At 52.4% G+C, this 12,925-nt stretch overlaps 1 protein-coding gene across 1 annotated transcript in view; it reads right to left on the bottom strand.

Moving 5' to 3' along the window:
* The window catches only part of SLC16A2 (solute carrier family 16 member 2), a 41,860-nt gene that overhangs the window by 13,981 nt on the left and 14,954 nt on the right, over positions 1-12,925 (bottom strand). The window contains exon 2 of the mRNA XM_054641584.2: positions 690-834. Within this exon, the coding sequence (XP_054497559.2) occupies positions 690-834 (145 nt within the window). The remainder of the gene's footprint in view (positions 1-689; positions 835-12,925) is intronic.

Below are 12,925 nucleotides of genomic sequence, written 5' to 3'. Positions count from 1 at the left end.
ACATAAACTACCCCAGAGGTGACCTCTTTTTGCTCCCACAATGATGCCAACCCCGATTTCTGGGCTGGAAAGACACACAGGGTACACCTGCCATTGGCCAGTGCCTGCCAGCAGAAATTCATGGCATGGGATCAGGCATGGAAAACAAGGAGCAGCAGTGGCCCTGCACTGCCACAGACACACGAGCCAGGGCAGGAACACCACAAACTGCTCCAAACCCTGTCTGCCTTCCCCTCCCTGTCTGCCCTGCACAGAAACTCCCTCTTAGGCGTAATCCACCAAATATTATTTTAAGCATTAATTTACTTTCAGCACCAAATGTGAAAATGGTTGCAAAGGTTGAACAGTTTTCTCTGTGAGTGCCTCTCTGGAGCTGCCCGTGAGAGGCACACCAACTTTTCCTGATGTTTTAAAGATCAAATGAGAGATCTGAGTGCTGAAATCCCCAAAAATACAGTCTCTAGCTTGGGTAACATTTGCTCTCTTTTTACCTAATGACACAAGGTTCAGTTTGGAGGGGAACAGGCTGAGCACACGTGGGCTGTAGGGATGCCAGGGCATCTCTGATGCTGATGGGCACCACCTGCTTTGCCCCCAGAGGCAGCAGCAGTGTGTTGGCAGGGGGATTGCAGGGAACAGGGAGCAAGAGGAGCTCTCCAAGGAGCTGGGTGTGCCCTCCACAGCCTTACTTGGTGAAGGAGCTGGAGAGGAGCCCGATGAAGGCGATGGTGGCCCCCATGGCCGCCGTGGTCCTGCAGCCGATGCGGTCGGTGAAGATGCTGACGATGGGAGAGCAGAAAAAAATCATCCCCATGGCCAGGGAGCCGACCCATGCTGGGGAGAGAGAGGAGAAAGGTGATGGTCAGGGTGGGACACCCAACAGGGGCAGGGGGAATCAACCAGGGACCAAGCACAGCTTTGGAGGTGTCTTGGCAGAGAAGCAGCCCCATCACACAGTTAATTAGCCATGCTAATTGCTGTTAATTAACAGTGCAACTCATAAATGAGACAGAGACCTGGTGGCACCACAGATGGGGCCCGATGATGGAGTATGGACAGGTTTTCCTTGTATTCCTCTCTGCTGGGTTACTGTGTCCCAGGGAAGGCACCAAGTTTCAACGCTCATTCCAAGCAACCTTGGCTTCACATGGGAAGATGCCCCACTGACAGCACTTCCACCAGGAATCTCCACAGCCAAAAGCCCCCTGAGCTCCTCCAAGCCCTTTGCTCCCCAGTTTTGGCTAGGGAGAGGTTTCTGTCCTGAGCTACAGCCCTGCATTCCCAGGGAGCACATCACCCACCCCTCCCTCACTCCCCAGGGTCAGCACTGCTCACCTTCCCCTCTCCCCACAGCCAGTGAGGATTCTCATTGCAGCTGAGCTGATGGAGACACATGTTTATCCCAGGTTAAATTCCACCCCTGACCTTGCCAGGCAATGCCCAAGTGGGACCATCATGCCCTGTCTCCTTCCAGTCTACTCTAGAGAAAACCACTGTCTGTCTGTCTTTTTTTCCCAGAAATGTTAATTATTCACAGATTTTTTTTTTTTTTTGCCCATCATAGAATTTCTAAGGTTAGAAAAGCCTTTTAAGTTCCTCAAGTCCAACCATTCCCCCAGCACTGCCAAGCCCAGCACTAACCCATGTTCCCAAGTGCCACATCCACATGGTTTTTAATTCCCTTAGGGACAATGATTTCATCACTGCCCTGAGCAGCCTGGGCCAGTGCTTGACCAGCCTTTTAGTGAAGAAATTTTTCCTAATATCAAACCTAAACCTCTCCTGGCACAACTTGAGGCCATTTCCTCTCGTCCACCGTCTTCTCCCTGCCCTCCACTTCTCCTTTTAAAGGTTTATGTGACTATTTTGTGGAGGAAATGCTGGATTTCAAGAAAAGCAATGTGGTAAGGAAAAGAATTTCAGTTCTAACAGCTCTGAGGAGAAGCAAGAGGTCCCCTGGGTGGTGTGTGGGGCCGAGTGGGATGGACAGAGGGACAAGGGGCTCCCAGCCCTACCTGGCACCAAAGTGGGGGGACCTCCTGGAGCATCTCCAAGCTCCAGGTGCTGGCTCTGGTTTGCCAAGCACAGCCCCAGGACATGTGGTCCTTTTACCTTTTTTTATCCCTTTTTTAGGTTTGTGTTGGTTTTTTTTTCACCCAAGCCAAGGGCTCTGCAAACCTTTTCATCACATCCCTGCATAAAAACACCCTCATGATCTTTCCAGAGCCGTGAGATCTTCAAAAAATAGCCAGGTCCCTATTAAAAGCAAATCCCAGCTATAGAACAGCCTCTCCAACCTCTGCCTTTCACAAAAGGACCACACAAAGAAGCCCTCCCCAGGCTGGGAAGAGCTGACCCTTCCAAATTAATTATAAAAGTTCACAAGTACCCAATTTACTTCAAAATCTTCCTTAATAAATGCAGAGTGGAGCAATAAAATGAAAAGCAAAGGCTGAGCAGGAACCTCGTGGGACTGGCTGGGCTCTCATCTCAACTCCAGGCAAAAAGATGGGAGAGGGGAAGGGAGAGGACCCCCCTGTGCAGCTGATTTTCTTGGTTACAAACACAAGGCACAGTGTAACCAAAGTCCCTCTAATAGGATTAGGTGGCACGGGTCCAAAGAGCCGTCCAAAGCAGCTCCGAGAGGGGGTGAGGGGTGGGAGCCACGCCAGGATGGGAAAGGCTCGTTAAATTGGATAATATACTTCCAGAAATGTTCCTTCTACTCCAGCCAAGGCAGTAAAACGTTAGATGGCCCCGTCATGTTTGAAGTTTGTTATTTTTGGAAATTACTTTAAGAAACGCGGAAATAAAAGCATAAAGCGGAGTATTAAATTTAAAGGGCCAGATTCGGATCTTAATAACCTGGGGATTTACATGCAAATAGGCAGGATCAATCTCTGGCCCCAAAAATGCACACTCACCTGCAGAGATCAAAGCAAACCCAGGGCAGGAGGCTCAGCAACGGGTGCTTAAAAAGCTCCTCCAGCTCTGGGTTTGTAAAAAAGGAGATATCTCTCAATTAAAATTGGTAAACACACCAAAAAAAAAAAAAAGAAAAAAAAAAAAAAGAGTCCCGTGGCAAATTGCTCTACCTTAGAGAAAGGGCTTACCACAAGCAATGAATAAAAATAGGCTTGGGGAAGAACATCCAGTTAAAATTAGTAAGAACAATAGCCTCACTTCCAGAGCGGGGTTTTGTCTTCCCAGCGCTTCCCAGCGAAGCCCCGGGAAGCCGGGAGGGCTGGGCCAGCTCCAGCGCTGGGAGGAAACCTCGGCAAAACCTGGGGACAGCACAAAACTGCCTCGGTGCCGGCTCCCATCCCGCCGTGATTCACACCAAAACAGAGGGGGGCACAGATTTCCCCCTGTTTTATCCCCAGTGATCTCCATTCACCTGGGCTGGGGCAAGGATGGAGGGAGGTGATGGCAGAAAAGCACAGGTTGGGAAAGAAATGGAGATCAGATGAAGCCCAGCCCCAAACCCACCCCTTTGGGAACAATCCTTGCATCAACTCCAGGGAAAGAAGGGTTTATTTTGGGCAATCTGTGGTGTTGAAGTTTCTCCTGGACTTTGCTGGATGTGAAGGGCAGAGGCAGCCATTCCTCCAGTGGAAACCAGGCAGGGCTCAGCACCTTCCCTCCTACAGCTTCTGCAACCCTGCAAAGTTACCTCTTGGTTTAAAGCCACAGTGGAAAAAGGGGGGGGAATTTCTGCTCCTGATTTCCAGAGGGTTTGCATGGGGTGGTTAATTCCCAGCCTGGCCACACCTCCCACCCTCTGTGGCTGATAAGCTGGGCGAGATATGGAAACACACAGACAAGCCCCCACATGAGGCACAGAGGCTTATCAGGCACATCCTAAAAGAAGCTATGGAGAGAATCCAGCTGAGGATGGGGCTGGAAGGAGCTCAGGAGCTGCCAGAACTTTGACAGGGATCGGGTTAAGACTTGATTGTGTTTTAGGGTGCTGTGAGTCCAACCAGCCCCAGCTGTAGGGGCCGGGTTTTGGAGATGGGTGCCATGGGGGGACCTGGCTGGTGACAGCAGGGGAGTCTTGACAGAAACAACTTGAAAGATGACATGCAAGAGATGTCTTGAGAGAAACTCAAAATGTTTCAAGAAACCATATTTCTAGATTAAAAAAAAAAAAAAAAAAACAAAAAGAAAAAACCCAAAAGGCATGAAAGCACTCTGCTTTTGGTGAGGGGAAATGCACATGACTTTTGATTTGGAGGTTGCTGATATGAGAGGTGACTCGAGGTGTGTTGTCCCTCCCTGACAGCCACCTCTCTGCTGACCCTGTTTGGCACTGGGAGTTACATCAAACCCAGAGCTGTCCATCCCACCCTGCTCCCACCGCAGCCCCTCCTGAAGGGATTGAAGGAGCTGAGGAGCCAGGACCCTCCCAGGGCACACACCCTGCTCCAGGGGCTGGAGGACAGCCCCAGCCCCAGCTGCCACCTCAGCCCAAGCCACCTACAGAGCTGATGGAACCTTCCTGGTGGTCCTAGGGATGCTCTGGGCTAGGGGAAGAGCTCGGTGCAGGGCTGGTGCTGCATTGCTGGAGCAGAGTTGTTGACCAAGGAGAACATTCCACCAGCAGCTCTCACACAAAGGGGAAAGCTCCAGCTAAAGCTCCACAAATTCTTCCTTCCCACCTTGACACAACAAAGGCAGCCAAGCTGGTGGATGATCCAAAGCAATGTGGCCTTCCACATGGACAGGGAATGCAGTGGTTGAAGTTCTCCAAGGGGAACAGTGATGCAATGGTGTAAGAGATCACAGAATCATAAAATCAGAAGGGTTGGGGTTGGAAGGGACCTTAAAGATCATCTAGTTCTGGCCCCTGCCATGGGTAGGGACACCTTCCACTATCCCAGGGTGCTCCAAGTCCCATCTAAGCTGGCCTTGGACACTTCCAGCTGTTGCAATAGCATGGCCAGGATGATCCATCTCCCCCAACCTGGGGAGATCCATCTCCCCCAACACCACCCACCCTGGGTTCAGGACAGAGGGAAAACTGGTGAGGTGACTCATTTGCCCACCAACCCCTTTGCCAACCAGCCCAAGAGCACCAAGCTGTGCCCAAAGGGAGGAGGGACCGGGAATGCTTTGGTCACCTTCTCCTCCTCCTATCAGTGGGTGACAAAGCTCTTGGGGACCTCGAAGCAGAGGAGGGGGTTGGGGGGCTCAGCTCCCCCTGCAGTGGGGCTGGTGATGCTGAGGGGACCCTGAGGGCTGTGAGCACCATGTCTGTGTGTTCATGGTGGGCAGGGCCCTCAGGGTCAGTCCAGGTGGTCCCACCTGGATACCAGACCAACTTTCATTCCAGCAGGACCATCTGACAGGATGACAAACTTCCCCCGTTGTTGACGTTTTCCTAAGCAGAAAAAGGTTTCTGAGAGCAGAGCAAGGTAGGAGCAGGAAGGTGAGAAAGGAAGAAAATCTCACCACTCTGAGATGCAGATCCAAACCCAGCTGGTATTTAGCTCATTGTTTCCAAAAAACATCATTAAAAAATCAGAACTGCAGCACTTGAAGCCAAACCTATTTGTTCCTTTAAAAGCAAATCTCCAGGGAGAGAGGAGGAAGGGACGTCGCTCTCAGCTGTGCTTCCCCGCTGACCCACATAGCCCGGGCTGGAGGGATCAAGGGCCAGGAGGTGAGCTCAGATCCGCCGCTGGAGGAAGTGTCTTCCCTCGCTTCCCGCGGCTTCTCCCGCTCGCGCCGCGCAGCTGGGACAGGGGCCGGGGACAAGATGCACACAGGGTCACCTTCCCCAGGCACCTGGCATTTCTCAGAGGAGAGATGAGGCAGCCAAAGGTAATTCGCCTCCTGCACCTCTCCTACAAGAAATAAATCACTTTTTGACTCGTTCCAGGCTGCTGTGACAAACCTCGTCGCGCATCTTCACAGCCCTGCCCAGCCCTACCTGGCTCGATTTTGGGAGCCCAGGCAACCTGGTGGCCCTTCCCAGGCGGGGGCTGAGGGGGAGTAGGCAGCTGTGCCCCCCTCGGCAGGGCTCCCACGGCACATCTGGAGTGAAAACCAAGCAGCTGTTTCATCTCGTGCCCTTGGAGAGCCATTTGCGTCATCCCCTTGTGTCTCAAAGTGAAGCCTGAACCGCTCCCAGCGGCTCAGCCCCATGTGCTCAATACCCCCCGCGGGCTGAGCCGGTCCCAGGCATGAATGGTCAAGGCTTAAATAAAGGCAGATGCAAAAGTCAGAGCTGAGGAAGCCACCACGATGCATGGTGGGGCGGGAAACTGAGCTGGAGAGCAGCAAAATGGAGCTGAGGAGTTTGAAACTGAAGCTGGGGAACTTCAAATTGAAGCTGGGGAGCAGAAACTGAACCTGCTGAGGAGCACCAAAATGTCCCAGAATGAAGTTATGGAGACCCAAGCTGAAGATGAAGGACCCCAGACCAAAGCTGGGGAATCCCAAACACAACCTAAGGAACACCAAATTAACCTGGAGACCACCAAACTGAGATCCACAAACCAAAGCTGGGGAACATCAAACTGAACCTGGGGAGCACCAATCTGAGATTGAGGAGCAGCAAACTGAAGGTGAGGAGCACCAAACCAACACCAGGACACACCAAAATGATGCTGAGGAGCCTCAAAATGATGCTGAGAAGTCCCAGACTGAAGCTGGGGAGCACCAAACCAAGTCTGAGAAGCACCAAACCAAAGCTGTGGAGGCCCAAACTGAGGACCCTCCAAACTGATGCTGAAGAACTCCAAACTAAGGCTGGGGAACACCAAACTGATGCTGAAGAACCCCAAACCAAGGCTGGGGAACACCAAACTGATGCTGAAGAACCCCAGACTAAGGCTGAAGAGCACCAAACTGAAGCCAGACTTCTCTGGATGGCAGCTGGTGGTGGCAGGGCATTGTGGTGGCAGCCACTGTGCATCACGTGCAGCTCAAAGCCAGCTAAACTCATTAATTGTATAGCAAGCCCTGCTTGGTACCATACCCTAAAGCTTCAGAACAAAGTCCTCCTTTATCAGGTTTGGCTGACCTCTCTCCCCCACCCCCCCTCTTTTGAAAACAATTCCACAACAGCCTGAAAATTGGAATAAATGGAATTATTCAGAGGAATTATTCAAGGCCAGGTCTGGCTAAAGACCCTTTCAGTGCCCTGTTCATGGTGGTATTAGGAGAGGGTAAGGAAATATGTGAATGTTGTAGAAGTGGAAGCTCCTGTCATTGTGCCATGATCCCATGGCCATGGATAAGGCAACAGCTTCCCAGAGATCAGACCAGGCAAGTGCCAATCCAGTCTTTGCCACAGGGGAGTTTTAAAACACCAATTTTGAAGTGGTTCGGGAGCACAGAGCACTGGAGCAGAGCAGGCTGGGAATGTACTTTGCTTTAAAAACCCCACCACACCTCTCCTGGTTGTGTCTCTCTGCCTCCCCTCTCCCTCAAGGACGCAGGGGACTTTTAAGAGACGATGCCCAGGCCACCTCCTGTAACCACTAAGTGACAGATCTCAGCTTATGTGAGAGAAAAGTCCCAAAATGAGCTGCCCTGTGGCCACACTAAGTAGGGATGGAGACAAATCTGTGGTTTCACTTGGCAAGCAGCAGGCACGGAGTGTTTGCTTGGGGTTCCTGCGCTCAACATCCCAGAGAAATTCGGTCCCAGCCACATTTTGCATCCATTTCATTCCAAACCCATAAAACTCAGCCCTGGCTAGAGCAAAATGGCGTTAGAGCTGGTTTCTGGGCTGCATCACATCCTCCCCATCCACAGCCTCAGCCTCGGAGGCTCCAGAGCTGGTCCAGAAAAGCAAATTCTTGTGAAATCCATCCAAAAGCAACAAGGCAGCATGTGCTCTGCAGCTGAAACCCACCATGTGCCCAGGCGGGAGTTTTCTTCCCAGCACTGCACTCCACAGGCCAGGAAGGTTTTTCTTCTCTGCGTCGCCTCTGGCTTGCAATTTTTGAGGGATGATTCACCTACCACACACTGAAGTTACCCAACAAACAGGAGCTGCAGCTCCTCAATGAGGGCCATGTCCCATCCAGACATCTTTCCATGACCTACACACCCAAGGAGGCCGAGGATCTTGTTACTCCAAGCTCTCCTGGTGTTTGTGACTCCAAGGGATGTTGGGTTGGACCCTGTTTGCCCATGTCCCATCTCCCTCTGTGAGAGCCCGGGGCTGTCCTGGTGTTCAGCTGCTGTTGGGCAGAACCAGTGCCCTCCCTCAGCTCCTGCCCAAATGAACTGGCAAAGGCTCTTTAGTACTGGGGAGGAAAAAACAAATCCTGGGAATGAGCATCTCCCCCCTTGACTGCGCTGTCAAACGCCTCGCCAGCCCCTGGCTGCGTTTTCATCCAGCAATTTTATGAAGAACAGAAAAGTTCCATTTTAATTGGTGAAAATTCCCTCCTCCCACCCGCGGAGCACCAATCTGTAATTAGCCTTTCATGTAAAACGATGTTTATTCCTGACGGAGTTTGTCTTGGCACAAACACGCGCTCTGAAATGTGCACACATTTGAAGACTCAAACCCTGCATTTAATTCTCTATCTGCTTGTTAATGCTCATTGTTCCCAAGCCCCTTTTCAAAACACACCCACAGGGAGAAGAAAGTATTTTTTATATATATACATAAAAACCTCCTTCCAGCATCAGGACACCAGCGGCGAGCACGGCACCGGCCCAGGGTCCGGCTGCCCCCGGATCCCGGCGCCTTCCCAAACACACGGTGCCAAGACCAGAACTCCTGATTTTATCCATCTTCCCCTTCCTTTAACACAGGTTTTTCTCCTCAGTTGTGATGCCCCTCAATGTCCCCCCTGCAGCACAACTGAAGGATGGGAGTCCTGAAGTGGGAGGATGGGAAAAGCACCGTGGAGAGCCCATCAAAAGCACCCAGCTCTGTTTTGGAGAACCTGCCCTCACCACTGGAAGCCAGAACCCAAGTCTCATGATTCCTGGGCTCAAAGTGGAGTGATTTGGCAGTTACACTCTCCAAAATCTCCTAACACAGCAGCCCCAAGACCTCCCAGTTGAGACTGGGTGACCAAAGCAGATCAGATCCTTCCCCTCTGTCCAGCTCCAGGTGCAGATGGCAGTGAGAGCCCAACAGGGGGTCCTGAGTGGCTGCCACCGCCTGCTCCACGTTCTGCCATTTCCAGCAGGGCAATAAACACAATATCCACCTTATAAAATGAAAAGGACATGACCTGGCCAAACTTCACTGGGCTTTGACTATGATTAACCTCGTGCAGTCACCAGTGCAAGGTCACAGAGCCTGGGAACAGCTCAGCCCTCACCCTCCACCATGGCCATCCCCTGTCCCCAGCAGTGAGGTGTGACCCCCTTCTGCTTCTCCAGCCCCAAAATGTGTCATCTCCTCTGAACCCCACTGTGACCACCTTATGTTACTGGCAGGTTTGTACTGGTAACCAGTTCCTGTAGCCACAGATAACTGGGAGGACTGAGCAGCTGAGGGACCAGGGTGGTTGAGCCTCATCCCAATGTTTCATCTGCTTACAAACAGGGCAGGAGGGATGGAAGGGGAAGGGAAGGAGGAAAGGGGGAAGGCATCTGCCAGGACACCAGCACCAGCACCACGGCTGGGCCAGCAGTGCTGGGCTGTGTCTCAGCCAGGGCCAGCCACCATTTCCCAGGCTGTGATCCAGGTGAGTGCTGCTGCTTTTGGGGACACACCTGAATGTCCTGCAGGGCTGGAGTGTGACTCTGGGAGCAGTCCCTGCCCTGCCAGCTGCCCCATGTGAGTGGCTGCCATGGCTTTTCCCAGCCGGAGCATCTCAGCCAGCCCTGTGATCCACCAGGACACAGAGATGTGGCTCCCACTGGAGCAGCCTGGCCACCCTGTGATCCACCAGGACACGGAGCTGTGGCTCCCACTGGAGCAGCCTGGCCACCCTGTGATCCCCTGGGATGTGGAGCTGTGGCTCCCAGCCTGCCCAGCTCGGAGCAGATGGTGAAGCAGCTCTGGCTCACAATCCAGGATGAGGGGCAAAGCCAGCAGAGCTCTTCACACCAAGGTCAGGGGTTCATGTTCCAGCCAGGCACAGAATCCATCTGCATCCCTCCAGGAGCCAGTGTCCATCACTGATCCACCACTGCATCTCCATCTACATGGTGACATCACACCTGACACACAGGATCCCAAAAATCCCCAGTGTTGCTTCACCTAGAGCATCCCAAGCCCTTGATGCCCTGGGGAGAAGATGAGATGAATCCTGGCCACCAGTGGGAGGCAGGTTGGGCTCCACTCCCAAAACAAATCTGGTGGCCCAAGGCTGCTCCATCCTTGTGAAATCACTGGGCACTTTCTGCCTCCCCTGCCCCGCTCCCACCAACCCCTCCTGGGCTGTGTTTGGGAACCTCCTCCCTCTGCGGTGAGACAGGGGTGAGAAAGGAAACTTTTTTCCAAGCTGGAAGAGACAGAAAAGTTTCCCTCTTTGCCAAATTTCTCCCAAGCCATCTTCTGTTTCCCATTAACAGTGAGGAGAAGAAGAAGAAGAAGAAACCCTACGGCCCAGCTCCACGCTCCTCCCACCACAACTCCCACGGGCACTTGTCAACATCCCAGTGACAAAAGGAGAATTAAAGCCATGAAACCTGGCTGGCCGTGCCCCAGGGACCCGCGGAGCGAGGGCCGGCGGCGGCTGCAAAACAACCCCCCTGCTCTGCTCTTACATCTCCCCCATGGAAACTTTTCAACTCCAGGCCCTGGCAGGAGCCAGGCTGATCCCAGCTGAATTCCTTCCACTTACCAGCAAATAAATAGCAGTTAAATGAAAGGAAAGAGAAAAACACTCTTTTTTTTTTTTTTTTCAAAGGGGAAAACAAAGAAGTCAGGGAAAATAAATGGAGGCGAAATGTTGGGCTGGTCACAGGCTCACGAAGATCTTTTTCCTTCCCGGCTGGGTACTTGACAGCCTTTCCTTTCAGCTAATTAAGGGATACTCAGAAAGAAAAATACTTTCAGCCCTTTGCCAGCCCTGAGCATTAAGGGCAGAGTCCCAGCAGGCTGGACACCAAACCCAGGAGACCTGGCCACAGCTCCTCACCCGCCCAGGCACTGGTTTTAGACAAATAATTGCCACTGCAGGACATCTGTGGCCTTCTCCCAGTCCTGGCAGATTTCTGCACAGCCTTTTCTCCAAACCCTCTGGTGGTGGACATGTACAGTCTTGGAATCATAGAATTATGGAGTTGTTTAGGCTGAAAAAGTCCTCTGAGTCCTCCTGCCAACCCAGTACTGCCCAGCCCACCACTAAACCATGTCTCAAGTGTCTCATCAACAGATCTCTTCAATCCCTACACAGTGTTTAATATATATATTAATATATATATTAATATATATATTAATATATATATATATATATATATATCTGAACCTTCCCCTAGACAAGGACCAGTCTTGAACTCCAAGTATTTCTCCCGTCTAACACCTTCCCTGCTGCAAAACTTCCAAGCATCACTCTGCACCCTGCCCCTCACTGGACAGAGAACATGGTTAATTACCTTGGGTTTTGCAATTTTTGAGGGAGCTGAAGGCAGTGATGCACCTTCTGTGCCCCCTCAGGACCAGCCCCAGCCCAGGTTTCAGCCCTGCATATTCTCCCTCCTCTCCACATCTCCCAGCCAGCCCAATCCCTCACATTGTGTGGTGGGCAGGGATGGAGATGACATGAAATTGTGTCAGGGCAGGTTTAGGCTGGATATCAGGAAAGGTTCTTCCCCCAGAGGGTGCTGGGCACTGCCCAAGGAATGGAATGCCCGAGGCTGCCAGAGCTCCAGGAGTGTTTGGACACCATTCCAGGGCTCCAGGGATGCCCAGGGTGGGATTGTTGGGGTGTCTGTGCAGGACCAGGAGTGGGACTGGATGATCCTTGAGGGTCCCTTCTAACTTGGGATATTCCATGATTCTGTTGTCCTGTGAGGTGGGGATGGGCATGGTGTAGGAAGAGCCAAACCTCCCAAACACCATCAGCCAAGGCTGGGGCATCCCCAGGATGAGCGGGGTTGGAAGAAATCATCCCTGTGCTTTCCCTGCTGGCTCTGCCCTGCAGCATCATCTCCAGAGCCACCCCCACCCACAGCCACCCCCCAGAGCCCTCCAAGCTCCAGAGCAAAAAAATTCTGTGGCAACCTCAGCCTCAGCCCCGCTGCAGCAAAAACCCTGAAATGGAGAGGGCTGGGATTCCCCCCCTGTGGCACCTGGGCAGAGCCACCCACCCCAATATTACCAAAATATTTCAGTTATGTTACTTGTTTGCTTCCACCCAACACAGCCCAAATTTCCCGAAGACAAAGCCTGCCCAATACCAAACGATGAAGGGGGCTGGAAATATGCAAGGGAAAATGGAGGTGGCTGCTCCAGGTGCTCTCTGAGGGGAGGCCCCTCCCCAGGCTGGGCCAGGTGGCTTTTAAGTTTTAAGTTGTTTTGCCCCCAGGGTTCACTCAGAGGAGGCAACACCTCCCTCCATGGGCTCTCCCACCTCAGCTCTCCCCCAGACTGTCCCAGGGCTCAGCCCCAACCCTCCCGTGGCACAGGGGACACCAGGTGATGGCTGCACCACCCTGGAGAGCCTCCTGCACTGAGAGAATGTCTTTAACAATCGAAATAAATGGAGAAAAGACGTTTTTAAGCAGGCAGAGCCCTGGGGCAGGCACAGTGTCTGTGGGATCAAACAGCTCCGTGCTGGAACATCTGGGCCCTTCTCCTGGTGGCCATCAGGAAATTATTTCTTGCCCCAACGCTGGAGAGTTTCTGCAGCACAGAGCAGCACCTTTGGATAGTGCTCCTGGAGCCTAGGGACCAGGAAAAAGAACACAACACATCACTGAAGCAGACACCCAGAGGGCAAGAGAAGGGTAAAATATCCATGTGGTTTTAATCTCTTGGAGCTTCCTTACATTA

Source organism: Agelaius phoeniceus, chromosome 14 (assembly GCF_051311805.1).
Source record: "Agelaius phoeniceus isolate bAgePho1 chromosome 14, bAgePho1.hap1, whole genome shotgun sequence".
Taxonomy (NCBI): domain Eukaryota; kingdom Metazoa; phylum Chordata; class Aves; order Passeriformes; family Icteridae; genus Agelaius; species Agelaius phoeniceus.
Note: the sequence above shows the minus strand (reverse complement) of the source record. Positions and strands in the feature narration are given on the sequence as shown.